Here is a 27376-nt window from a genome sequence, read left to right on the forward strand (position 1 = left end):
GCCTTGAGCAGAAGACACAGGAAGCCGGACCCATAGAGCACCTGATGGTTCTCAGTGTAATCCTGCTCCCTTGCTAGTTTTGATTCCAGAACGTGTGAGTGACACTCCCCATCCCCTTCAGACCAAACAGAAGCAAGAAGCAGTCCTCAAGGAGCTTCTGGAAAAGTACTCTTTGCTCTTATGGGTGAACTTCTGGAAGCAACCCACTTTCTCACACTAGAACCCAGGTAGGAAGCAAACAGCTCCAACTGCTCCCACCACTGCTGTAGAATCCAGAGCAGAACCAGCCTCGGGATGAAGCTCACAGAAGGCGAGCAGAGCTGAAAATGGCACGGATGTCGTTTGGAGCCACTGGATGAACTACCCTAAAACCTGCCTTCCTCTGGACTTCACTCACCGTCAGATTCATTCAGAGACCGACCGTCTCTGTGTTTCCTGCATCGACGCATCCCACACAACAACCAGAATGATGGCTGCTGTGCTGGAGGGTGTGAGCAGAGGGCCCCGCTTCCCGGAGGAGGCACCAGCCGAGATGAGCCCAGGCAGAACCACAGGAAGTCAAAGGCTCCCACAGGCCCCTTGGGAGGAGCTCAGGGCACAGGGGAGCAGGTGGAGATGGGCCCCGAGGCCTCCTACGCCTGCCCAAGCGGCATGGATTTTACCCCAAAGTTGACTTTACAGGGCTCTGTGCTTGGAAGTAACCTGCCCAGATATGCACCTTACAAATTACATACAAAGACCAGCGGGGTAGGAGCGGGACTTACAGTCATCCTGGATCTAAAGCAATGGCAGAAAGACGGGGAGAAAAGGCAGCAAGGCCCACCCCCAAGCTGCTCCCCTGGGAGAAGACGCACGGCGGAGGGAAGACGAGCTTTGATACGGCCCGCGCCCGCAGTGCGGGACGCCCGCCCCAAGAGGCGCTGCAGCCCTGTGTCCCCCACGAGGCCCCCGTACAGCTCCGACGTGCCAGGCACCGCCTCAGCGCCGGCTCCCAGAGCAGCTGAGTGCAAGGCGCCTGCACTCTTGGGGGCCCACCTTCCGGGAGGCGGAGGGACGCACACGGTTCCCCCGGGGAGTCGGCGGGGCGCCGGGCGGAGCCGAGGCAGAGCCCCTGAGGCGCTCTGGGGGCCGGGCGCGGCGAGGAAACGGCCGCCAGGCGACAAGTGGGCCACCACCCAGCCGGAGCCGCACGGAGGGAACGCAGGAGGCGCGGAGCACGGGACGCGGGCCGGGCGTTGCTGCTCACCTGAGGCCGAAGAGCGTCACCCTGCCAAGCTCGCTTCTCCCGCCGGGAGGGCGCCGATCCGCGCCTCTAGCCCAGGCAGCCAATGGTAGAGCGACTTGCGCCAATTGACAGGCCCCATGGGCCAACCGCTGGCGCATATGGGCGGGACCCAGCGAGCCTGAGGGGAGACGCACACGCTAACGGTTACTAGGGACGCACCGAAGTCCCTGTACGGCGCCTCGGAGGAGCCAAAAGAAATGGCGCCTCGGCCAGCCCGCTCCGGCGAACGCCGTTTCCTCTGGTCTCAGGGTTCAGAAGGGTGAGAAGCGAGGAGCTCGCCCCTTGGAGGCCTCGACCTGAAGGCAGGGAGGGTAGGGCAGCTCCCTCACGGCCCATCATGCCCGCAGGGTCCGGGACCGCCAGGGCTGCGGCGCCCGCAGTGGCTGGGTCGGCGCCCCGGGCCCCTACCGGCTCTCCCAGCACCTGCAGGCGGACCCACGGGCGGACAGGGACCCAGCCCGGGAACGAGCGCGGGCGCCTGCGTTGAGCGTTAACTGGAGGCGGCCCCTTTCCACGGGCTAAGTCCGCGCGGCGACGCCGGGACAAAGTCGGCCCATTGTGCAGACGCAGCCGCCGAGGCGCGGAAGGGCCGGGGACGCTCTCAACTGACCCGCACTTTGCAGCCCCACGCAGACACACACCCGGCCGTGTCCCGCTACCAGCCCAAGAGCCCAGAGCGACTCCCAGACGCCTCTCCGCTGGCCTGCAGGCTCCGCTCTGCACGTGGGGCCCCAACTGCCCCTGCCCTCTTCCCACTTGTCGCCTCCAGAGCCTCCTGTGCACTAATTACCTGCTCGCTGGAGGTGAGGCCGGCGGTGGGTGGGTCTGCGGACAGGCGCGGCCTCGTGGGTGGACTACAACTCCCGTGAGGCTGTGGGGCCGCGCAAGCGCGTGGGATTCCATTGGCTGGGAAGGCTCCGAGCTAGGAGCCCTGATTGGCTGAGGAGCCCGAGGCGACAGATTCCGGAAAGGGGAAGAGCAGCCAACATGGCGGCGGAGCGCGGCGCGGGCCAGCAACAGTCGCAGGAGATGATGGAGGGTAAGCGGCCCCGCGGGGCGGCGACCCAAGGGCCCAGCGGGCGGGAGGCGGAAGTCCGTACCGGCCCTGCCCGAGAGAAACGGGCGGCCTGGCTTCGGCCGCGGCTCGGGCCCCGCCGCGCGCGACCCCTGACATCAGCCAGCCGGCGAGCGGGGGTGGCCCTGGACCAGGACCCGGGGCCGAGGCGGTAGCGGTCCTGAAGGGGCGGGCGGCCTGGGAGGCGCCGGACCCAGGGCCAGGGGCTAGCGGCGGCGCGAGCCGAGCGCATGGGTGGAGACTAAGGGCGCGGTGGCCCCGCAGCCCGGGCGTCCGCCAGCTGGTGGGAGCCTCGCACCGAATCTTTGAGTGTGACCCGCGAGGCTGGTCCCTGGACAGCTGACAGGAAACAGGGCGCAGGGCTCCCTGGGACCTGCCCGAGTCAGCTCATTGGTGAACGTGGCAGGGGTGGAGAAGGGTCCTCTCGGAAGCGAATGGGACATGGGGAAGGGGTGACGAGGAGGCAAGAGACTGAGTTATAGAATCGATGGATGGGTTCATGGGTTCAAAGCTATCATAGTTTCGAAAAGACTAAATTCAATTCTTTCGCTTTGTTCAAAAAAATTGTATGCATGTTATGCATGCGTATAATTACACACACAGTTACCCATGGTTGGAGAGTCGGTGGTGTCTTAGATTGCTTGTGTGCTTTTAGAGCTGCTGGTTCCGTGGGGACTCCAGAAGAGCAGCCAGTGTCTGTGTGCAGAGTGCTAAGGAAGGAGGAGGGGAGGGGAGCAAAGGACGAGTTGGCATGTTTCAGAGCGATGGCCGCTGGAGCAAAGCCAGCTCCGAGCTGAACTTGAGGGATAACTGCACATCAGCCTGGTGGGCGATATGTTGAGGGAGCCATCAAAGATCATTTCAGGGGAAGGAAACCACACAGACAAAGGTGAAGGGGTGTGAAAGAATGTGACCTATTTGGAGGAGAGTTCACCAAGAGTGATAGTGGAGCTGGCAGGAGAAGGTTGTGGAGGGCCTTGGTGGAGGGGAGAAGCACTTGAAGGGTCTTGGACTTCGAGACCTTTGCATCTTTTTAAGCAAGGAAGCAGCTCATCTTACCCCTGTTCTTCCCACCCTCCCGCCTACTCCTGCTTCCTCTTCAGCTGTTTCCAGGTCTTGGGAAATGGCAAATATGAAAGCCAGGTGTTTCCTTCTCGCCCCACTCCAACCCATCCAATTAACAAGCTCCGATGCCTCTACTTCCTTAATGCCTCCAAATCTTTCTTACCTTTCCCACTGCCAGTGCCTTGAGCCAGTCCATTGTCCTCAAGGCCCCAAAGTCACCTTATCTGCTGATCTGCTTTGCCACAACCCTGTCCAGGATAGAGTCCCAAGTTTCACCCTGGCTGCCCTTCATTAGCTAAGGTTCTCCCACCCTGGGCTCGGCTTCACCTGACCATCCCCCAGCAGAACTTGCTATCCCTTAGTCTTGACCACAGAGTGCCCTGTGCCTGGTAACGACTGATTTATTAAATGTCTGCCTGTGTATCCTGCATGTGCTTTTGTGCCTTTTCTAATTTAGTCCTGACAGCAACTCTGAGGTGTAGGTGCTATTCTGGCTCCTTCTACTGATGAGGAGACTGGGGTCTGTCTGGAAAAGGCAATAACATAACAAAGCTGTGTCTTTAGGACCAGATACAAACTCAGGAAGGACCACTGGCATTCCAGAAATTTTTGGAGTCAAAGATCAGATTTGGATTTTAGAATCGGATCAGATTCTCTGGCAGTGGAGAATAGATTAAACAGAGCCAGACAAGCCACAGAGACCAGTCGGGAGGCAGGCAGGAGCCCCGGCAGTGGCCAGGGCAGGAAGGAAGGGAGGGAGCTGGATGTTTTAGAGGTGAATTTCATCAAGACTTACCCAGCAGTCCTTCTTGGGTGCTGCTCTGTTAGGCCCAGTAAGAGATACAGAGATGAAACAGAGCTTCTTCTCTTCAAAAAGCACACCCCTTTGGAGATAAGCTGTAGTCAGAGAAAAGAGAACACTCAGTGTGGTTGACTATTCCAAGTAATCTGTTAGTGCTTCAGGTCTTCCAGACAGGCTTCCAAAAGAGGTTGTAAAAAGAAAAAAAGTTAGGAAAAAGGAAAATTATTTGACAATCTTGCCGAAGAATTTTCACCAGTCTGCCACATTTAAGCATTGCCTAATTTATTAATTCAAGAGGTGTTTACTTCCCAGCCTTTCAGAACTTTGTGCTGGTCTCCACGCACCCCGACATTTAGCATCAGTGACCTTTCTTGGGGTCTTTAGCATTCCTGGCTGTCTTCTCCTTTCTCATTAGAGCTCCCCACTGCCCACAGTCTGATTTGAGTTAGTCTTGATTTCTTTCAGAACGTGGGCCTGTGAACTGGGCTGGTTTTCTTGGCCAAATGGATAGTGGAGCATGGATGAAGGTATGTGGTGGGAGGGTCACAGTGGTCCCCTGTGCGTGGGTATCCAGGCCAGCGTGAGCCGAGCAGGAGGTGCTTCTCTGCTGTTACTGTTAGTGCCTTTCATCACAAACCACCAGGGCTTTCAGAACACCTGGTGTCTCTTCACCAGTTCCTTGAGGGCAGGAATAGTATGTCGCTCACCTTCATACCCCTGCGGCTCCCTGCTCTGGCCCCCTAGCCCCCGAGCTCTCCCCTCCACCGGATACCTCAGATGGTGCCGGGGACACACATGGAAGACACTCAAATGTTTGTTGAACTGAATTCAACAAACGTTTTTGAATTTGACTTACAACTGGATGTCAATATGTTACATGTTCCTTGAAGAGTCCCCTGAGGCAGACGTGAGTGCTCACGGGTGCGTGTGGGTTCAGTTGACAGGAGGGTGGAGTCCGAAGAGTCAGGCGATGACGAAGGGAAGAAGCAGAGCAGCGGGATCGCGGCGGACCTGAGCGAGCACAGCCTGAAGGATGGAGAGGAGCGGGGGGAAGAGGACCCGGAAGGTACCAGGCCGAGTTAAGCACCTTAACCTCACTAAGGGAGCTGCAGGCTCTGCTGTGTGGGATCTGCCCCCCCGGGGGTTGGGGGCAGGGAGGCCTCGTGGACGGGAGCAATGGGCCCTCTGATGGGCTCCCTTAGGCTCCAACATTCAGCACTTGCAGGCAGGGTGAAGTTTTTCCTGATTCCCCTGAAGGAAAATACAGTTACCAATAATGTTGATACTAGTGTGTCATCTGGGACAGAACCAAAAAATTGTTTTATTAACCGTGTGTTGGGAAAGCAAGATTCTACATCACATTTGAGCTGGCGGTGCTCTTTCCCTTCGTGGTCGTGTAAACTCGCTTTACTGCCTAGAGAGGCCGCTTCTGAGCTCTGCTCCACTGTGCTTACAGGCCTGAGGGTCAACTCCTAAATTGTTTCAGCAATTAACAATAACAGAGTGGATTTAGAGATGCGAAAACTAAGTTCTCAGCCCATAATGGTGGTTTTTCACCCTCCTCAACCATGATCTAAGCCTTTTTTTGTTTGCTTGCATAGGAAATCAATTTACATTGAAAAGAATGAGAAAAACCATATGAACAGACAGAAAGATGTCCAGGATATGTCATTAGGTATAAGAAGCAGAAATTTTACAAACAGTACACATGTTAAACCTTATTTTTACGATAGTAATAACAGTACACAGTTTTACCTACTCAGGAAACACGTCTGACTTGTGGCGGCCCTCTCTAAACCACAGGTTTGGGAGGGTCTCTTCTAGATTTTTGTGTAATATGTGGATATTTAAGTGTTAATAATCATACACTACCCTTATGGTAATAAAAACAAAACTAATTTTTAAAATAACATGATGCTCTGTGCCAGTGAAGATGATTGGTAACTATGGCAACCTAATTTTAAGGCAAAAGGAGATTATTACCACAGAAGTACCAGTCATGTACTCTGGAACTCGAGTCGGCGAGTCGGTATTCTGGAAGTGATGTGGGTGGAATAAGTACATGGAGGGACGGGCGGAAGCTCTCCTTGCTGTCTGACTTAGTCACAAAAAGGTGGGAGTGTCACCTGCCCTCCCATCTGAACACCTGGCACCGTGGAGGATGGGAGAGTTGACGGCGCCCTGTCGCAGGCTCCCCCACAGGTACATGGCTACACAGTAGAGCAGCTGGGCTGGGACCCGCTGGGCTGGATTCCGTGTTCTCTCCTCCAGAATGCTCACTGGCTGACTAGAAGGCCTCTGGGAAGGTGCATTTCTGCTCGTCCTTGGGGAAAGCAGGACTTGCCCCTACCTGTATTGCTTTACGTCTTCAGTTCAAATAAAACCAATTCAGACATGTCAGCTATTACCTCTCACTTATTTTCCTTGAGTTATTTTTTTTAAATGATGAGTGATAGGTCGGGAAAGACGGCTGGGAACTTTGTTTCAGAGGTTAAGCTGACACTCTGAGCAGCTTGCCTGGTGCTGGATGCATTACGAACAGAACCCCTTAGAGCCTGTGACCACATGTCCTGCTTTGGATACCAGGTGGCCTGGACACCCTGCCTTCGTGGTAGAGCCTCTTGCATCCCAACTTCCAGAGTCATTCATGCCGCTGGTGACGCTGTCCTTTGGAGGGGAGCATTTGGGCGTATCTCTTGGTTCTTCCCAGCTTAGGTTGGCTGACAATTTATAAAGCTGTGGCTAAACTAGAGAAAGTAACATTTTTTTCATTAGCCGTTGTTGATCATTATGGAAAAGGCGTAGTGAAAAGGCTGTGCGGTGGATTCAGGCAGTGTGGGGCCCGACTTCTCTGTCAGGCTGCTTCTGCATCAGGGCACCTCCCTGGGGCCCCCAGTTGAGGGCCAGGCTAAGCAGAGGCTGTGAGCCTGCTCTGCGCAGAGCAGAGGCAGCCGTGCTGCAGGGAGGGACAGCAGTGGGGTCACAGCCAGCCCCCCGGTGTGCAGGCTCCCACCTCCCACAGGACCGGTGGCCTGGTGTCTGCAGCAGGAGACAGGAAGCAAGAGCAGGCCCCGGAGAAGCGTCATGCTGCGCACACCCACATCAGCTCAGACACACGTGCTGAAATGCATCCCCATGAACGGAGGAGGGGGGTTCGAATTCAAGGCCGTTAGCTCCACCGCAGGAGCCACAGCCGCTCCCCCTGGGTGGGCGCCCTGCCCCCAGAGACCTGGCTCTCCCAGGTAGAGGGCCTCTGCTGAGATTAGCTCCCTGGCCTCCCAGGCAAGACGTGTTTAAATTATTCAGCTAGGCCCTTTGATCTTGTCTGTTGAGCTGTGCTTCATTCTGGTTTGCTCTTTGCAGAGAGAAGTACTTGTAGATGCCAGGCCACGTTCCAAAGCAGTAAAAGGCACATCCCAGAACAGCTGACATGCCCAGCATGATCTATATTCAAATGGCCCGTTTTATTGCCACAGACAAGAAGGGAAAGGCTGTGGGAGGCAGGCTGCTGCCAGCTCCGAGGCTCTGGCTTCACCAGAAGGTGGCAGTGGGCGGCTTCCTGGCCGCTGACTGGGCTCACCTGAGGCTCAGTCGCCTCCCCCACCCCATCCCCTTTCTGCCAGCAGCTTCAGACTGTTTCCTTTCTTGGGAAGTTCAGCGGCACAGAGGGGAGTTTGGAGACCTTTGCCAGTAGCTGCGTTCGGGAAACTGAGAATGCTTGAAAGGGGACAGTTGCTGGACAGGGTGTTGGCGCGCGGCCACGCCGTCCACGCCCCCAGCATTGCCCCCTCATCTCTCCTCTGCATCCCAGGCGGTCCTGTGCTCTAGGCGCCTGGCTCTCTGCTCTCCACTGACGCCGGGCCTGCTGCCTCCTGGAGACCCGGGGCTCTGAGTGGGCTTTTTTGCTTCTTGTTTTTTTCAGAAGGACAAGAGCTGCCTGTGGACATGGAAACCATTAACCTGGACAGAGATGCAGAGGTAATGCCGCCTGCTCAGCCCAGCATCAGGGGCACGGCGGAGCCCTCCGGCCACCAGGGCGTCTTGTATGAAGGTGCCAGGTTATAAGTGGTGTCCCTGGAGGAAGCTGTGTGAGCCACCCTTGATTGGGTTAGGTTCCCCGTGTTCTGACTGTTTTCAGTACCGGTAATTGGCATCCCCTTTCTGTTGAACCACTGAGAATCATGGCAGATGAAACGCCTTTGATTCATAGATTGGGCCGAATGATTACATTGTAAATGGCGGGGGGGGGGGGTCCTACCACTCCAGCACCTGGAAAGCAGCATGTGTTGACAGTTCGGGGCGTGCAGGGGCTACACGGAAGGGCAGAAGCTCCCAGTGTGTGTTGATGGCCCCTGGGGATTCCCAAGCCCGCTGCCGGCCACCAGCAGTGACAAGATTGAGCCACCTCCTCAGAGCACAGGCTTTTGTGCTGTGCCAAGGGAGCGAACGGTGCAAGAGAGGGTTTACCATCGTTTGGGGGGAGGGTCAGTTCTACCCGCGGCCACTGTACATCGGAGCCAAAGCGGAGAACATCATGCAGCTCACCCCTGCATCCCAGGCACCTGCCTGCCGTGGACGCCCTCACCTCCGCCCACCTTGCCAGCCTCCCCGTGGCTCCTGTTCCAGGAAGCACACCTTCGCCATTTTGCCGCAGCTCAGCCAGACTTCTCTTTGTTTCAGGACGTTGACTTGAATCATTACCGCATTGGAAAAATTGAAGGATTTGAGGTGCTGAAGAAAGTGAAGGTGAGTGAGAAGAAGGCGGTCTTTTGCTGAGAGGTGAGTCTGGGACACTCCTGAGCCTGTCCCACCTGGAGAGTGTGGATAAACCGGATCAGAATCAGTTCTGCGTGAGTGACAGTCCTCGCAAAGGAGCCAGGCCGCAGCAGGAGCCGCCGTCCTGCACCTTTTGATCTGAGCAGGGCAGGGTGTGTGGAGCAGTTCCGGGGCTGAGCGGTGCCCCAAGTCAGAGCCTGCCTACAGTCAGGCACAGACCACCTGTGCAGTCCTAAACTCACGTCAGTTAAACCTGTCTTCAGACGGAGCCCACGGAGGCTTCACTCTGCTGGGAAACAGCACCGCCCTCGCCCCAACTTGGGTCTGCTCAGTGCGAGGCCTGCTGCCAGCCTCCCTGTGGGTGTCTGTCCGTCCTCCCCAAGGTCACCACCTTTCCAGAGAACAGGCGATGACAGCCGTCTTCCCGCCCGGAAGGCTTGTCCTGTGTCCTGTAACAGCTGGCACTTTATCCTGGCCTCCCTCTTGCCTGTTTCAGCTGTCCCTTTTGTGTCCCCCAGACTCTCTGCCTCCGTCAGAATTTAATTAAATGCATTGAGAATCTGGAGGAGCTACAGAGTCTCCGAGAGCTGGATCTTTACGACAACCAAATCAAGAAGATTGAGAACCTGGAGGCGCTGACAGAGCTGGAGTGAGTCATGAGTGAGGCCTAGGGAGATACCGAGGGGCCCACCTGCCAGTCTCCCAGAGCCAGCCCTCCGCCCCCGCTGTCAGGCCTGGGAGGCCCGCCCACCGCCGTGCACCTGGCTCCACGGTGCCTTGCTTGCCCGCAGTCTCAGCCCACAAGTTAAACCTTCGATTGGAGGCTTCCAGCGTCTATCAGGGCACCATCTTGTGAGCACAGCATCGGGGGCCCTGCAGGCTGCCCCCTGCCCTCCCCAGGGTGATGCGCGGTCCACTGGGGGATGCACCTCCGCGTTAGCTACATTCTGAGTTCTGTGTGGCCTGTGCTCACTAAAAATAAGTGTTTTGCTTATTCCCAGGATTCTAGATATTTCTTTTAATCTGCTGAGAAACATTGAAGGAATTGATAAGTTGACACGACTGAAAAAGCTCTTCTTGGTCAACAACAAAATCAATAAAATTGAGAACATAAGCACCTTACACCAACTGCAGATGCTGGAGCTGGGGTCCAACCGCATCCGGGTAGGTGCAGGTGTGGCCGGCGGCGGTGTGCCCGGGGCAGGGTGGGTGCGGGGAGTGGCTGGCAGTGCTCTCTGTAGCTGCGGGAGCCCGAGGGCGGGGGCCTGGCCTGCCTCCTGCACACGCGCCCCACTTGCTCCCCGTCGAGATCACGGCAAACTCTCAGCAGGCCGTCCCAGTGACGCTCTGCCTGAGGTGAGCTGGTCAGCCCGACACTCTGCTTCTGAAGACGCTGATGGCTGTGTTTCCTGGCGAACCTCTAGGGATGAAAGGGTCCCAGACGCAGCGAGGCGGCCCGCAGCAGCCCTACCCGCAACAGGGCCGCAGGAGGCAGCTGGCAGCTTGGGGCGTGGCTGGCCCGTCCTCCCCGGGACCGGCCCCTGCGTAGCATCAGAGCCTGCCATTTGCCAGGCTCTGCTCAAGTCTAAGGACATGCAGCCTGGTGTCCTTGGAAGCAGATGGAGCCCTTTACCCAGCTGACGTAACCGCTGGGATGCGCCTGTGGAATGGGCCCTGCCTGGGAGGGCATCACAGGAGGACACATCGGGAATGGGTCTGCCAGCAAAGAAGAGAGGGTTGCCAGGACAGAGTGAGGCCGTCTGCCGCCAGGAGACCACTCAACCCCCACCCCCGCCCTGGCCCCCACAAGGGGCGTAGCACGAAACCTGATTCCCCCCACCCGGCCTTGCTGGGCCACTGAGGGCAGGCTCTCCGAGCACACCTTCCCCTCCCTCCGTGTGGGGAGTGCCCCTCTGTCCAGCTTCTGGAAGGTTACAGCACACTGGCCAGTCCAGCTGAGCCCTCGTGAGCTGGCAGGCTGCAAACCAAGGAGAGCGGTTCTGGCAAAGGGCCTCTGTGCCAGTTGGTGGTGGTAAGATGGCTGAAAATAGCAAAGCAGCACATTTAAAACTAGAGACAGACCCAGATGTCAGCGTTTTATCGTGTCTCCCTACGGAGTGTTCCGAGAGGAGGTGGCCCGTCACAGGCTAAAGCAGGCGATGGCAGCTAAGCGTGGCCTCCCTCTGGGTCTTCACCCTCATGGAGTCCCGGCCGTGTCCCGCCGACGGGCCAGGTGACGCACATTCTGCACTTGCTGGAGGCCCTGCTGCGTTACCTAGTCTGCTTATTCAATGTCCACTGAAAAGTTGATGGTTAACCTGCTTCGAGAGAGCTGTGAACTCAGAGGAGGAGGGAAACTGAGGTCGAGTCTGAGCACCGTTCCCCCCCACCCCCGGCTGTGGCACCATGGCCTGGGGGGGTGGTTCCAGCCAAATAGTGGAGCACACGGTCGTAGCAGGGAGAAGAAGGAAGGTGACAGGAACTGAGGGAGGGGCCAGAGGGCCCCGGAATGGGGCCCGGGGGACCTGCTCCCAGGAATCCAGGATGGGCGTCCCAGGGTCAGAGCTTCCAGCAGCCCTCTTCTGTGGACACTTGGGCTCTGGGGGATCCGTTTTTAACAGACTCCGCATAGAACAATGTAGTAATGTGTTAACTCATTATTAATTTCAGAACTAACTTTAGAACTGGGGGCGACTTTAGGAGTCCGCTTGTCTGTGGGTTTTCGAGCTCTGTCCCCACAAACTCCAGAGCTCTGAAAACTCTAGGGTTGGGAGTGAGTCCAGGAGAGCAGGCCTTGATCCCCGCCTTCCTGCTTTCTCAACCCTGTGCTGTCAAGTGGGAGTGCGTGGAAGGTTTCCAGAGTGGAAAGCTCCATGACCAACTGTCCGGGGCTGAAATCCTGGGGCCTTTCCTTTCCCGGAAATCTGACAGCTACCCTGTCCTGATTTTCACAGGCAATTGAAAATATTGACACATTAACCAATCTGGAGAGTTTGTTTTTGGGGAAAAACAAGATCACTAAACTTCAGAACCTGGATGCCCTCACCAACCTGACAGTCCTCAGCATGCAGGTATCCATCCACCCCACTCCCCCACTCCCCAGGGCCGGGGCTGCCAGGCAGCCCACTTTTATCTCCACGATCGAGGCTTCATTGCCCCATCAGTGAGGGGGTGAAACGCTAGAGTCACAGGCTTTGTACATACGTAACTCACATTGAACTGGAATTTCACTCTTAAGCATCACACTCTTTGTCCTGATAAAAGTTCTGGGTGGTTTTAGCCAGAGAGGCTTGTTCAGCAGGTTGAGCTTGTGCCAGAACCGCACTGGGCTCTGTGGGGGTTGGGGGGCCATGTCCGTGCAGGCCGGGCGGTGGGGGTAAGCACCTGCACATACCTTGTCTCCTGTTCCTTTTTGTCTGAAGCAAACAAGTGGACTCAGACCCTAAAGGCAGGATGTGCTGGGGCGTCTGGGCGCCGGCCGGGTGTGGCGGGTCCCCCAAAGTCACATGTGCCTTTCCAGCAGTTGTTCTGCAGACTTCTTTAGAAAGAGGGCCTTGTGCCTTAACTTGGGTTATAACATGTGCTGAAAGAAATGAGGATTAAATTTACCCTAAAATATTCTGTGACTTTGACGTTGTTGAATTACTATATTAAGTAGCGTAGGCCTCCCCCAAGTAGACAGGAAGGTGAGTTGTTTGCACAAAAGCCTTTAACCCTGATGTGTAAATTTTAGCCAGTGCAGCAGACTTGAAATTTTGCCCTTTCTCTGTGTGCAAGTCCCATCCTGGCAGCTTTAGGTGGAATGCCCTGTTTTCAGGAGTCTCCAAGACCAGCAGCCCCATTTCCTAGAAGCCATTTTGTCGCTCGCCGCCCACGCTGTCCTGACAGCTGTCGGTCTCCCCCTCCCCCTGCAGAGCAACCGGCTGACCAAGATCGAGGGTCTGCAGAGTCTGGTGAACCTGCGGGAGCTCTACCTCAGCCACAACGGCATCGAGGTCATCGAGGGCCTGGACAGCAACGTAAGGCAGCAGGCGGGGGGGCGGGGGGCCCGGGCAGGCGGGCAGGCGGTGGACGGGGCCCCGGGAGGGCGGGCAGCAGGCGAGTGCGGGGCCCTGGGTGGACTCAGGGCACCAGGCAGGTGGCACGCACTGGTTTCCAGGGCCCTCTCCGTAGGGTGGTTGTCCCTCAGGGTTGAAGGTGCTGACCCCTGATGCAGGGAGCCAGGTGGTCCCTGCTCACCTGCTGGGACAGGCAGGCATGAGCGGCCGGGGCCTGAGGGAGCAGAGCTGTGCAGGGCCTGAGCAGATTCACTGCAGGGCTCCCGGCAGCCCTGTGGGCGTTGGGGAGGATTTTTAAAAAGTGAACCCTAGCTGCTCCTGGGTGCCCCCATACCATGCAGGGTTAGCAGGCGTCTCCAGCTCCCCAAGCCCCTGCTCAGCCCTCCCCGCCTCGCTGGCCAGGCCTGTCCCAGGCCCACCTGGGAGGGCATGGCAGGCTGGCTCTGAGCTCCAGGAGGCCCCTGTCCTCTGCTGCCTTCAGGCAAACCTGCTCCTCCTCAGTGCAGTATTCAAGACAAATAAAATGCTTTTACTCGTTCAATTTTACTGTTTTTTTTTTCCTGTTTTGTTTAGTTGCTAGTGAGTGTCACCATTTTGGTCAGTTCTGTTGTAAACACAGCATTTCAGTCTTAGTTAAGACTCTTTTGGCTTTTATGCCTCAGCCCCTGGGCCTAGTCACCATTAATAATGTTTTGGGGAGAAACTGCCTTCTAAATTTTACTTCACCAACATGTGCATCAAATTTTAGAAGAGCTAGGGCATTCCTGCAATAGGTCTCCTCGCCTTCCTCCTCGCCTTCCTCCTCCTTCCAGTCAGGCCAAGTTTACAGAGCTGGCGTGGAAATGGGGGGCAGAGTGCTGAGAGGTCAGCCAGAGGAGCCGCTCAGGAGATGGCATGCCTGCGGCGAGTCTCAGGCAAACAAGACAGGGTGAGAACTCGGGGTTACCAGCCAGAGCACAACACCGTGGGCTGCATCAGCACCAGACCCTTGGGGGGGCCTCTGAAACAAAACAGTGTGAGAACACAGTTGTGGCTCTAAAGGCGGTTGTTGTGACCCCCATCATGGTCAGACATGACAGTCTTTCCCCCGAGATCTTTATTCGACCAGAGGCCATGTGTGTCCACCTGCATTTTCTTCTAAGCTTTATCTATTTTAATTTACCTGGGAGGTACTTTTGTGGTGTGAGGTCAGGAAGTAGCGTCTCTTCTTCCCAAATGGCAAACCTGCTGTCTGGACAGTGCAGGCGACTCTCGCAGTGTGCCGGGCGCCGCCTCTGCCCTGTGGCTGCTGCTCCTGTCCCGGGCCTTCTGCCCTGGCCTGGCAGGTGGTGGCATGGATGTGGCCATCTCTGGTGTGCTCGCTCTCCCTACGCCATCCCGCTCCTTTTTTTTTTTTTTTTTTTCTTTTTAAGCAGTTCTTACTGGTTCGCTTTTGAACGAGCTTTCAAAACACTGTGCAGCCCCTCAGAAAAACATGATACAGTGTTGAGCGCATACCCGCATCCTTGTGCTCAGGGCTTTGGGGCCAGATCCGGCAGCTGGACACCCCGGAGCTGAGCCTGTGCTTGGGCTGCGCGAGGACCAAGCCACAGCTGCTTTGCGGTTTCTGTGTCTGCACACCCAGCAGAGCGGGTCAGGGGCTGGACCTGGCCTGACCCACCCTGCTGCCCACTGGGCTCCTCTTTGCAGAGTTCTACTAAGTCCCTGTTTGCTCCAAAACCCCCAAGCTCTGCAGACAGGAGCCTCCTGGCCCGTAGACATCACCCTGATCTGAGCAGCCGTGTGGGCATAACGCAAGCGGGCTAGGGGAGCCCTTGGAGCCAGAGACGGGGCCCGGGGCATCAGCATCAGCAGGGTTGCTGGCTGCCTGCTTGTGGGGGGCGGGGGCAGGTGTTTTTATTTTATTGAGACTTTTTTTTAACTTTCCCTTAAGACTTGGTTTGGAAGCAGAATCCCAGGAATGCAGCAGGAAGTGTGACAAGGGAGCCCTCAGTCAGAACCGGGCAAAAGTAGGGGGATAAATTCTGAGGGGGCTGTCAACCCACCTATAACGTTTCCCTTCTGATTTTAGAAAAACTTGCCAATTGTTTTTTCAAACATACTTCAGCCAGCAATGCAAGTTTTAATTAAAAGGCTTCATTTTCACTACAATCTCACTCTGATAAATTTTAAAACTCTGATCTTTAAAACAAATATTCCTCAGGCTGAGCTGATACGTATTGGAAAGTAAGTATCTGCTGGGCGCTTTTGAGTCGAGTCCCCAGCGGGGCCGCACACCCCTTCTCGCCCCGCTAGCTGTAAGTCCCCGGCCCGCGCTGAACCCGCTGTCCCTCAGGCCCAGGCCTTCCTCTGTCCGCCCCTTCCTCCTGGTGGCCTCTTGCCAGGAGGAGGGCCCCTTCCAGAAGCCTGGGTCTGGGCCTGGCAGCACCATCTCCCCTCGTGCCTAGCAGCTTCTTGCCCTCACAACACCCGGGCTCCTCATCCCTAAATGAAAGGAATTCTGTTCTGAGCGTCACTGGAGTTGCACCGAGTAACTATCGCCACCCTTCTTTGTGGTCAGCCCTTCTGCTCAGGTGCCGCAGCCTCCCAGAGCTTTCGGGCAGGTGTTCTCTGCTTCTCCCAGGACAGCTCTCTGTGGGGTCCTTGGGGTCTCACGGAGCCAGTTTCAGATCCTAGTGAGAATGAGAGCTGCATAAGGTGGTTGTGAGGATTCTGTGTGTAAACGAAAGCAGGGGCGGGCGGTGGGCAGGGTCCGCACCTGGTTCACACGCGCCTGTCCTGGGAGGCGGAGGTCAGCCGCCTCCGGCTCCGCGCCCAGGCCCAGCGCTGTGCTCATGGTCACAGACTCTGAACTGAGGTAATCTACGAAACATTTATTTCCTTATTTTAGAACAAACTCACAATGTTGGACATTGCATCGAATAGAATCAAAAAGATTGAAAACGTCAGCCACCTCACAGAGCTGCAGGAGTTCTGGGTGAGTGGAACGCGGGGCTGCTGATGCTTCAGCCGGCTGGTCCCACCGAGTAAAATGTGTTTGAGTTGTGGGAGGGGCTCCGCCTGGAGCCCTGGCTGGAATGAGCTTGCGGGCGAGTGGGCTGTTGTGGGACTTCGGCCCTGCAGTGTTGGTGTCCCCGGGGAGCTTGTTGCAGATGCGGGATCTCGGGCCCCAGCCCACCGCAGATGCAGGTAGAATCAAAATCAGCTTTTTAACAAGATCCTGGATGACTGTCCTGCACACGAAGGCGTGAGAAGCCCTGGTCTGTATGTGCTTAGACCCTCAAACTGCCATGAGACTGGAGGGTCTCCAAACCCAGCCCAGAGGCCAGTGTGTCCGGGGCACAGAAGTCCCCGCAGCATGGGAGGACGTGTTGGGTGGGCTTCTGCAGGCGCTGTGCCGGCACTGGCCTCGTGCTCGTCCTGTGGTTAATGCTGCGCTTCCAGGACTGGTGTCGCAGAGCCTAGAGGAGGAGAAAGATGTGAGAAGGCTGGAGCCGCCTCTGAAGGCGCATGACCCAAGCTGAGGTCCTCGCTGCCAGGACTCCCCGCGGGTGTACTGGGGCACGTGCGTTGCTTGTGCCCAGCTCCGCCGCCGTGGCCCTGCAGGTGTTGCTGTGCACCCGCCCTGTGACTGCGGTGTGCTCTCTCTGACCTAGGGTTCCTGCCGAGGGTAAGGCGTCCTCCTCCTCGTCCGGCTGCTCCGCTGGCCCTGCTCACATCCTGTGTGTGTTCCTGGGCTCGCCTTAAGAGCTCACCCAAGTTTCCCTAGAGCACAGGTGGCCTGCTGTGAAGATGCCCTTGCCCCACATTAACAGCACTGGGTCTCGGGTGCTGTCGGGCTGTGATGCAGAGCAAGTCTGGGAAGACCAGAACCAGCCCTTGAAAGGCGAGGGGAGACAAGCGAGCCACCCTGAGCCAGGGGTGTGGTGTGCAGCCCACCCGCGGGGACGGGGTGGCTGGGTCAGCAGGTGGGGTTGGAGTAAAGGGGTTTGGCCCTGAGGAAGCTGAGAAACCACGGGAGAATAAGGAGGCAGAGACAGAGGGCCTGGGCGAGAAGGAAGGTGTGTCTGGGAGAACTTGGGGAGCAGTTTGGGAAGCAGTGGTTCTGAATGCGTGGCTCTGTCTGTGCCCAGTGGAGCGTGGGACCTGGGTCTGGGACTGTACGAGGCACCCTGGCCATCCGGGGCAGGAAGGCTGGCAGCCCACCCTGGGACACCCAGAGGAATCCCGCGTCTCTGGCCACCGCAGACAGCAGAGCGGGCAGTTTGCACAGTGCTTTGTGGTGTCCAGGCTGGTTGCCTTCTGGTCTGATGGTCACAACAGTTACCCCATTTCACAGCCGAGGGGTGACTTCCAGTGGGGAGGCCACCTGGCCAGGAACGTCCCAGCTCTGCCCTGTGCTCATACCCACGGGGGAAATGTTCTCAGCCACCAGCTGGCCTCTGAAGGAGGAGCAGGAGACCTGTCTCCATGAATCTTTAATGACCCTAGTTCTGCACTTAACTGATTTTCTGTCTGTTCTACCGAATAGTGATGGAAGAATATTGAAATCTCTGAACCATGACTGGACTTGTCTGTTCTTCCAGTTCCCTCAAGTTTTTCTTCTTGTAAAGGAAGGTTTCTATTAGGTGCACGTGTGCACGTGCGTTGGGGATTGTAGCATCTCCCTGAGGGACTGCCTTTATCATGTGCAATGTCCCTGTTACTGTCCTGTCCCCTTGTCCCAGCAGTCCACCTGTGTGCTGTGGCTACAGCGTCTGTCCGAGTCCTGTTTTCAGGGATGCCTTTCTCCATCCATTTACTCTTAACCTGTGTCTTTAAAATAATTAAAATGTGTTTCCTGTGTTGGGTTTTGCCTTTTATCCAGTCTCACAATCTCTGTCTTTTAAGTTGAGCGTTTGCTTACGTTTAATGCAACTGCATTTGGTTGCATTTTGTGTAACGGTTGAGTTTTGAGTTGAGTTTACTGTCTTTCGATTTATTTTTCTCCTTTTATTGGGCCCGTCTATTTTTGGTTTATTTTTTTTTTCCTGCCTGCCTAGATAGAGGGGGGAAAATTTTTTGTGTTGTATTTTATCTCCACTGACGACATACTTGCTTATACTTCTGTATTTTGTTTATTCAGTGGTTACTCTAGGAATTGCAAAAATGCGTTTTTAATTTATCACAATCTGTCTTCAAATAACATTGAATACTTCACATACAACGCAGGGCCCTCACCACGGGGAACCTCCGCTGCTCCGTCCAGTGGCCGCCGTATCTGTCTGTTTTACTTTTAAATACGTTGTAAATCCCACGATACATTATGTCAAACGACTTTTAAAGGAATTTTGAAACAAGACATCTACTCACTTGACCATTTCTGACGCTCTTCCTTCTTTTGTGTACTTTCCACCTGGCGTTTCCTCTCCACCTGAAGAGTTCTAACTTTTTTGTGCGCAGCCTGCTGTAAACCGATCCCTGCAGCTTCGGCTTGTCTGGAAAAGCCTCTCTGCGGTGCCCGGTTGCTGAAGGGCGGTGCCGCAGCCCAGCGCGGCCGCGCGCCGCCCCCACCCACCCCCGCCCCAGACTGCGCTCGTTGTCCGTTAACACCCCCAACCCGCCACACTGCGCTTCTGTGTGCCCGTCCCCCCCTACCCGCCCCACTGCGCTCGTGTCCGTCCCCCCCACCACGCCCCACTGCGCTCGTGTCCGTCCCCACCCCACCCGCCCACCGCGCTCGTGTCCGTCCCCCCCCCCCGCCCCACTGCGCTCGTGCCGTCCCCCCCCACCGCCTCGTCCTCCCCCCACCCCGCCCCACTGCGCTCGTGTCCGTCCCCCCCCCCCCCACTGCGCTCGTTCCGTCCCCCCCACCCGCCCGCGATCGTGTCCTCCCACCCCACCCGCCCACTGCGCTCGTCCGTCCAACCCCCCCCGCCCCACTGCGCTCGTGTGTCCGTCCCCACCCCCACCCCGCCCCACTGCGTCGTGTCCGTCCCCCCCTACCCCGCCCCACTGCGCTGTGTCCGTCCCCCCACCCGCCCTGCGCTCGTGTCCGTCCCACCCCCACCCCGCCCCACTGCGCTCGTGTCCGTCCCCACCCCCACCCCCCCCACTGCTCGTGTCCGTCCCCACCCCCACCCCGCCCCACTGCGCTCGTGTCCGTCCCCACCCCCACCCCCCCCACTGCGCTCGTGTCCGTCCCCACCCCCACCCCCCCCACTGCGCTCGTGTCCGTCCCCACCCCACCCCGCCCCACTGCGCTCGTGTCCGTCCCCACCCCCACCCCGCCCCACTGCGCTCGTGTCCGTCCCCCCCACCCCGCCCCACTGCGCTCGTGTCCGTCCCCCCCCCACCCCGCCCCACTGCGCTCGTGTCTGTCCCGGCCGCTCTTGCCCCGCCCCCCGGCCGCCCTCGTCTGCTGGGGGCGGTCGTGCTCTTTCCCTCCGGCCGCGCTTTACGTGCTCTTTTCGTCACTGTTACTTTCTGCAGCTTGAGTGTGATGTGCTAGTTCTGGCATTCAGCGGCGCTTTTTGGATCTGTGAATTTACAGTTTTCATCAAATGCAGAAAACTTTCGGAAATTATTATTAAATACAAAGGGAAAAATTATTTCCTGGAAGATTTTTTTATGCTCTCCTTCCCCGTTTCTTTCTGAAAATCCAGTTAACACCTGTGTGTGCTACGGGTTGGCGGGCCGATCACTGAGGCTCCGCCCGCCCCCCGCCCCCCGCCCCCGCTGCTGGCCCATGTGGTTCTGCGTGGTTCTGTCCCTCTGGCTCCGGGCCGTGACCGCCGCCGGTCCACCGTTAGGCCCACGGAGTCAGGCTTTTATCTCAGATGTGCTTTTCCACTCTGAGGGAGCATTTGGTTCATTTTTGTAAATCCTCTTTCTTTCCTCGTGTTCCCTCGTCCTCCTTCCCTCCCGTGGCTGGACAGGGTTTATTAGACGCTGAGCATTGTGATGTTGGATTATTGAGCGTCTGGATTTTTGCTGCTTTCCTTTGAAGTGTGCTGGACTTTTTATCTGGCAGACAGTTAAGTCCCTGCTCGATGCTCCTGAGGCTACGAAAGCTCTCCTGATCTTTTCACAGTGAGTCTGAGAGGCCTGTCCCCTCGGGCCAGGCTGCCCTGCTTCCAGGCCGTGACCCTTCTCGGGACTGTGTGGACACCCAGGCGTTCCCCAGGGCTCTCCACACTGGTGGTGAGAAAACAGACACAGCACGCCCTGCCTGGGCGCGCGGCTTCTGGGCCACTGCTCTTTGGCCTGTTTCACTTGCCTCCAGAAATTCCAGCTACTCTGCCTCCCCCACCTACAGCCACCCCCAGACTCAGCGTGGCCCCCAGGCTGTGCTTGGATCCCTCCCTGTGTTCCAGAAAGTGCCTCCAGGCAGAGGCCAGGGTGAGCACAGAGCACGGCCATCGGTGTCCCTCCCCTCGGGCACTGTCCTGGGTTGCCTGTCATCCAGTGTACAAAGAGAGTTGTCTCATATACAGTGTCCTGCTCTAGAGTGTAACCAAAAGGGCCAGTCCAGCCCCAGTCACTCGTCACGGCCTGTCTGTGACTCTCGCCTCTGTGGAGTATAAGCTCCACCTCCCCAGCCATGTGGTCGTGCCTGACGCAGACCTGGTTGAACGGGGGAAGGACATAGGAGGCATGGCGGGGCAGTTGGGAGCACATGGAGAAACGTGCCTGCAGAGACACCAGATGAGGCCAACGCCCTTGTCTTGACGGCGGCCCCACCATGGCATCTCACAGTGGAGGACAGAGGGCGTGAGCTGGCAGCCACGAGGGTGCAGTGACAGTGCTTGTAGCTACAGGAAACACTGCTTACGTCATTAATTTTTTTTTAAATGCACTGAAACAGATGTGATGTTGCTGCCCCCAACACCTCAGGTGTCCCACCAACGTCCCCACAGCCACACGTGGGGACGGAGAAAGCGCCACCTTGAAGCCTCCGCAGGACCAGGCACTCTGCAGAAGGATGCTTCTTAATGGAGGACAACAGGACCCGGACACGCGGCAGCGTGGCGTCCCCGAGTCTGGCAGCAGGGCAGCTCCAGGTGTGCACAGAAGCAGGGGGACGCAGCCCATCCTAAGGGGGAATGGCGTCAGGAGAAGCCAAGGTGAACGATGGCCCCCCACCCAGGTCCTGGCACTCCCACTGCGGGTTCTCCTCCCCGCGCATGTGCCAGCCTCAGTGACTCGTCCTTGACAGGCCGGATGCGGCAGCAGGGACAGGAGTCCACCTCTGCGGGGGTCCTGGAAAGACCAGCTGTGCCCAGGGGGCCCTCTCCTGCTCTCTCTCGAACCCCCAGCCTTATGTGAAGTAACAGGCACCTCCTTCGCTGCCAGCAACATACAAGGCACACACCCCCTTCATCGGGGCGGTTTTATTGTTGAGAGATGCATCTTGAGAATTCTCCCACAACTCTGCTCTGCTTAAAATATTACTGAACTTGAGAAGAGTAGATGTAAAAATTCTATGTAAATATCAGCCAAAAACCCCCAGACACTGTAGTGGGAGGTACACACTCCTGTGAAGTTTGGATCGGAACCATGAGACAGTCTGCCGGGAACACCCCATCCAGGGCAACGTTCTGACAGAGACCCAGCGGCTGATTCAGGCGGAGGTCACTGAAGAGCAGCGTGTTTGCACCGGTGCCAGGTGCCACCCCGCCGAGAACTTGCTGATTGCAAAGGGGAAGTGTGCTCCCCAGAGTCACCTGGGGTCATAACTTGTCCACGTGATCCAGCTTGTCATCCCTGACAGTGGGGCAGCCTAATGCCATGTCCTCTGATGTGGTTCGTCTGTGAAGCATCCCTGCCAAAAATGCTTGATCTGATCTAACCAGGCATTGAGACCTGACTCCAGTTTATGGGAGGCACAGGGACCAGAGGGACAAGCTCGGGGACAGCCAGGAGACAGGCAGACAGGTCCAGAATGAGGACTGCTCTGCGTTTCTTTAAAAGTCAGTTTCATTTAACAGAAAAAAACTGAGAAGGAGGTGGGGAAGGGCCTGGACTAGAAGAAAATAAAAGTTGTATCTTCTGTGGAGAGATTCTGGAAGAAGCCGAACATCCCTCAAAGGTCGCACCCCGACGCCGTGCTCATTGTGAAGAACTTAGACAAACATAAAGGCCACTTTTTTTCCCCAGTGTGGATTCGACACCGGTGAAGGATTTCGAGTTCCATTTTGGAAAAACACAAGAATAAGCGTCTGCAGAGCTCTGTGTTGGACACATCCTTTACAGCTGCCATCGGTGGTGAGGGAGGTACCCAGGGCCACCTCTGCCGGCCAGACCGCGGCACGTCCTGGAGTTTGCAGAGACAGCCACCACAGGGGGCGGCTGGGACGCGGACGCGGGGAGCACCATGACATGCAGCAGGGAGCACACAGCGTGTGGCGGGGACCCGAGACTGGAGGAGGAAGGGGCGGCGCCGGCCGTGAGCCCGGGGCAGCCGCCAGCAACACTGCAGAGCTGCACTTCCCCCAAGTGATGTGACGTCGCTGCTTTTGCTGAAGGAGTACACGCTGTGGGTGCTTCGAGGTAACGGTGTCTAAGGGATGCGGCCTTTTTAGTGACCCGACAGCGGGGGGTCTTCCTGTAACCACCCCGCTGCCACCACAGCCATGTGGACAGGCCCTCCCGCAGCTCTGGCTTCACACACGGCACCTTGGCCGCAGGGACAGCTCGCGTCGTCCAGGAGATCTGTGATAGATTCACGCTTGCCAGAAAAGTAACGTTTGAGGATTTGTCCTGAAGGAGCTGTCCCCTCTCCAGAGGAGGCACCAGGGGAGCTGCCTGGGGTCAGGTCCCTCAAGTCTCTGCCCTCAGAAGCAGGCTCAGGCTGTCCTCAAGGAAACCACACTGGACCCACGTGAATCCTGCAAAAGGGGCTGGCCTGGGAGGCCTTGCGCCCTTTGTCCTCTGGGAGAGCCATCGCCTGCAGTAAGTTGTGAACAACAGTCTGGCTGTGACAGTGGACCTCATACCAGACCAGGCCCCACCATAAACACAGAGACGAGGCAGCTCTCCTCGGGCAGAGACAGTAGGCAGGTCCTGAGGACAGGGAAGCTCAGAGGGAGCCCTGCTCTCTGCCTTGAAGCAGTTTCCAGAACAAGCAGCTCTGGAGCTGAAGAAGCAGAGGCCAGAGTTTACGGCAGCTGGAGTCGGGACAAGCTGCAGAGAGCTGTGCAAAAGGGCCCTGGAGCCCCACGGCCAGGGATTGCCTGTCACTGTGGCCGAAGGCTGGGCAGTCTGGGCACAAGACCACCGGCTCAAGGCAGGGAGCAGAGCTGGGGCACAGTGGAGCCCACCCCTGCCCGGGTAGGGATCTCACATCCTTGGCGTCTGGCTGCCCCAGCAGTCTGGGCCACGGGCTCAGATGCAGCCCCTCTGAGCCCACGGTCATAAAGCCCCCAGACGGGCTCCAGCAGAGTCTCCAGGGGAGGCCGAGTTTGGCTCCAGCAGAGTCTCCAGGGGAGGCCGAGTTTGGAGTCAGGGCCCGGACCTCCTGGAGACCCGCCCTGATGAAGCCTGAGACCAGGCCTGTGTCACTGGAAGGAGCTCAGGGGTAAGCGAGTTTCGTCCACGGCCACCGGCCTCTCCCCTAGCCTGGCCTCGCTCTGCCGCATGGCACCATCAGGGCCATCTTCCCAGCGACCCGCCCCATGACTCCTCATCTGTAGAGAAGCCACGACTCCTTCCAGCACAGCTGGACGCCCACCCCCTCCAGTGCCCATCTCACCCGGCCGGCCCCAGGAGCCACCTCCAGCAACCCGGCCCCGTCAGGACCTGCCCCCCTACCGCCCCCGTCTGCTGCCTTCTCTCTGCCCGTCCTCCTCCCCTCCCTTAGATCCCGGACCCTGTGGTCATCACTGCCCACCCCCGCCCCGTCACACTCACCCAGACGCTGCACACAGCAGTAGCGGGACAGAGGGCACTGATAGGCTCGTCCTGAACGTGCTGACTTCAGTGCTGCCCCGGGGCTCCCCACCGCCAGAGGTCAGCGGGCGCCTGTCCACCTCTCTCCCCGGGTTGGTCTCCTCTGTCCTCATGACTCCCCTCAGCCGATATTCTTGCTGAAGTGGGTGCCCCACATTCGCGGCCCCCGTCTGCACCCTCCCGCCACCGCAGGCGGAGGGTCCTCTGAGCCAGCCCTCTGTGTCTGAGCCCTCCCTCCCCACCCACCACCGCCTGCTCCCACAGGTGTCCTGCCTGGCTGTCCCCTCAGCACCACCCTCTTTCCTGGACCCCCCCTAGTCAGGCACTCTCCCACAGGGACCCGTTTGAGGGTCTCTCCACCAGTGGAGACAAGGCTGGGTCAGTGTCCCCGCCACCCCATCTTACTTCCCAGTGGACCCTTGACCACTGCTCTCCCTGAGGCCCTCCTCCCTTGGCCCGCAGGATGTCACTCTCACCATTTGTCACCCAGTCACCCCCGGCCGTCTTTGCTGACCGTCCTGGGTTGCGGCATAGCCTGGGGTTCGGTCTGGGGACTTTTCCCCTCTCTCTCTCCTCACAAGCATGTCCAGTTGTGTGACTCTGGCTACCACATACGTGCGCACGGCACCCACATCTGTGTGGACCCCAGTGTCTGTCCTGGACCCAGACTCGCGAGTCCAGCTGCACACGCCACATGGGCAGTGCTGGGCGCCCGCCTGCCCCCAAAGCATGAGGCATCCAGACCTGACCGTGTGACTTCAGTCCCCGAGCTCTCCTCCATTTTGCTCAAGCTCAGTCAGCATTCACTCTTGTCTCAAGGTGTTTGGGTCAGAAATCTTGGAATCTTCCTTTATCTCTCCCTTCTCTTACGCACCACATCCAGTGCGGCGTCTTAACTCTACCTTCAAGATCGATCCAGAGTCCAGCACTTTCTCAGTTCTGCTGCTCCCAGCTTGGTCCCAGCTCCCGGCCCCCATCACCTGCGCCGGGAAAGCAGCCACCTAATCTGCAGGCCTGCAGCCCACTCTCCGCGGAAGGGAGTGGGCCTTCCAAAATTTCCAGCCTGCCAAGGGCTCCTGTCCCACTGAGGACTCAAGTCCCCAGAGTCCCCACGATCTGCCCCGTCCCGTCCCTCCACTCCTGTCCCCCCACACCGCCTTCCCCACCGAGCCCCCCTCACACAGAACAGAGCCCGTTCGTAGCAGGTTGTCGGGCCCTCGTGCAGCGAGTCAGCATCAGAGAAGTCACTGTCCCAGTGTGTTTCAGGCCCAAAGGCGACGCAGCAGCCCAGGCTCCATGCGGACCGATGTCATCTTAGAGCAGTGAAATCCAGGGTCCTTTTATGAGGCAGCCCAGTGCCTGTCCAGCACTCGGGCCCCCACACAGCCCCCGACGTGGACCACTCTCGTCAGACCTTCTCCGGGTGGAGCTGGAGCCTCGCATCTCCTACAGGATGATTCCTAGAGCAGAGCTGGGTGGGGGTTCAGGCCAGCACCCTGCCCTCCGCAGCAGTGATGCAGGAGCCCACACTGCACCTCTCTGCCCCACGCCGCGCCCACAGCGCCATGTGGCACAGGGTCAGCCACACAAGCCGGCAGGCGTCTCGGCTTTTCTGGGAGCCTGGAGCCATGGGTGATCCCCCCACCCCACCTCCCATGCACCGCCGAGCCCCTCCCCACCTCTCCCGCGTCCAGAGGCCGTTCTGTCTGTTCACTTGTCCCTCTGCCGTTGCTTTGGAAACAAAGAAACCAGGGCGACCGGCGCCCAGAGTCCCCGGCTAAGAGGCAGGAGGATCCCCTCGAAGGAGTGCCCAAGCGTGGGTGCAGACGCCGTGACGGGCGCTATGACCAGGGCCCTTCTTGCCCTATTCTGGACGGTGGTCTGAAGGCCAGAAGGCTCTTCATGGCCGTGGCGGGTGCCCTGGTGGGCCTTGGCAGAGCTGGGATGGGGACATATGCCCTGCCCTGAGCCCGTCCTGACCATGCATGTTCTGAACTCAGCCATCGAAGATGCTTTGCACACAGAAATGGGCAGCAAGCCCAAGAGAGGGGCCACTCGGGGCCGAGCCGTGAGCATTGGGCCGCCTGCCCTCTGGTCTGCTGACCGTGTTGTGATCAGAGCACAGAGCCTGCCTTGGGAACCAGGACTAGGAGCTGGTGTGTAGGAAGTTCAACCGAACCTGCTTTAACACTTTGCTGGGAAGCCGGGTGGGGCTGGGGTGCTATCAGCCTCTTCTCTCTGCTGCTCTGAACCTAGACCTACCCTGCGGGGTGACGGCCGGGTTAGGGTGGCCAGGACATTCCCAGGGTGATAAGAGGCCCCGGAGGGGCCAGGTCGGGGGCTCAGGGCTGTGTGTTCTGAAGGCTCTCCTCATGCATGTACACGTGTGTCCCCCCAGATGAATGACAACCTCCTGGAGAGCTGGAGCGATCTGGACGAGCTGAAGGGTGCCAGGAACCTGGAGACGGTGTACCTGGAGCGGAACCCCCTGCAGAGGGACCCCCAGTACCGGCGGAAGGTCATGCTGGCCCTCCCCACCGTGCGGCAGATCGACGCCACCTTCGTCAGGTTCTGAACCTCACCCCCCCCGCCCCCACCCACTCTTGTCAGAAGAACCTCCAGCCACGGTTTTTTAATCCAGCTGCTGCCCCTGAGGTTGTCACTGTATCAGCAGCCACAAACCCAATGGCAATAAAAGGCACTGAGTGAAAACTGCCTGTGTGGTGCCGCTCACCTGGACGCCGGTACTGCCCGCATCCCCGCGCCCCTGGTTAGCCATCCTCACCCTGGAGCCGCACATCAATGCTCCCCACCCAGTGCTGTCTCCTCCTCTCACAACCCCGCTGGGAAGGGTGAGACGGCGGGGCTGGGAGCATGCTGCCCGGGGATGCTCGGGGGCCCAGGGCCTGTCAGCCGAGAGCTTTCCAGTCTAAAATGCGCCAGCTGGTGCCACAGGGTTTGAAATTTCATACATTAAAAAACAAAGCCTCAGGTGAAGACAGCTGTGCCCCTGGCACTGTCCTGAAGAGCGGGGCCACCCAGTGCCCCTGCGGTCCTCGGGGTCGGTGTCCCCGTGCAGTAGAGGAGACGCCTCCCACACTCGCCTGCACTGTGCACGACCCACCTGCGTCTCCCTTCAAGGGCTTCTCCAGAGCCGCCCTCTGGACCACTTTAATGTCGCCTTTCCGTCTTACCCCATCGTCGTAGTGGCTTGTTCTTTATACACTCACACGGACAGCCACCCTGAACGTGACCAGGACCTTGTCATCTCCTAGGGTCTCAGATTTTCTCTTCTGCAGAATGAGGACCGAATCCCAGGACCCCAAGGTCCCTCCTGCTTCCAAGACACTCGAGTCCAGCCCAGGATCCCCCCAGGCTGCCTGTGG

General features: G+C 58.0%; 2 protein-coding genes across 13 annotated transcripts in view; one reads left to right on the forward strand and one right to left on the reverse strand.

The window, feature by feature from the left end:
• Positions 1–2210, reverse strand: part of PASK (PAS domain containing serine/threonine kinase) — a 34367-nt gene extending 32157 nt beyond the window's left edge. Inside the window, exons 1-2 of one of the 9 annotated variants that reach the window (XM_032480726.1) lie at positions 2076–2188; positions 1247–1403 (exon numbers count right to left, since the gene is read on the reverse strand). Coding sequence is in view for 4 of the 9 variants with exons in the window: in XM_032480724.1 (XP_032336615.1) it covers positions 398–449 (52 nt within the window). In the remaining 5 variants the exon portion in view is untranslated. The other 8 variants (XR_004320215.1, XM_032480727.1, XM_032480729.1 and 5 more) reach the window with 8 other exon arrangements.
• Positions 2195–26702, forward strand: PPP1R7 (protein phosphatase 1 regulatory subunit 7). 4 transcript variants are annotated; one of them, XM_032480752.1, is made up of 11 exons: positions 2195–2324; positions 4693–4754; positions 5165–5305; positions 8150–8205; positions 8908–8973; positions 9522–9652; positions 10005–10167; positions 11958–12074; positions 12918–13022; positions 15952–16038; positions 26389–26702. In XM_032480752.1, the coding sequence occupies exons 2-11, from the start codon at positions 4745–4747 to the stop codon at positions 26563–26565; spliced, it is 1053 nt and encodes a 350-aa protein (XP_032336643.1). In that variant the 5' UTR covers positions 2195–2324; positions 4693–4744; the 3' UTR covers positions 26566–26702. The 4 variants fall into 4 exon arrangements, with proteins under 4 accessions (XP_032336643.1, XP_032336641.1, XP_032336642.1 ...); XM_032480750.1 differs by lacking the exon at positions 4693–4754; XM_032480751.1 differs by lacking the exon at positions 4693–4754 and having other exon boundaries at positions 5165–5293.
• The last annotated feature ends 674 nt before the right edge of the window (positions 26703–27376 follow it).

This window comes from Camelus ferus, chromosome 5 (assembly GCF_009834535.1).
Source record: "Camelus ferus isolate YT-003-E chromosome 5, BCGSAC_Cfer_1.0, whole genome shotgun sequence".
In the NCBI taxonomy this organism is placed as follows: domain Eukaryota; kingdom Metazoa; phylum Chordata; class Mammalia; order Artiodactyla; family Camelidae; genus Camelus; species Camelus ferus.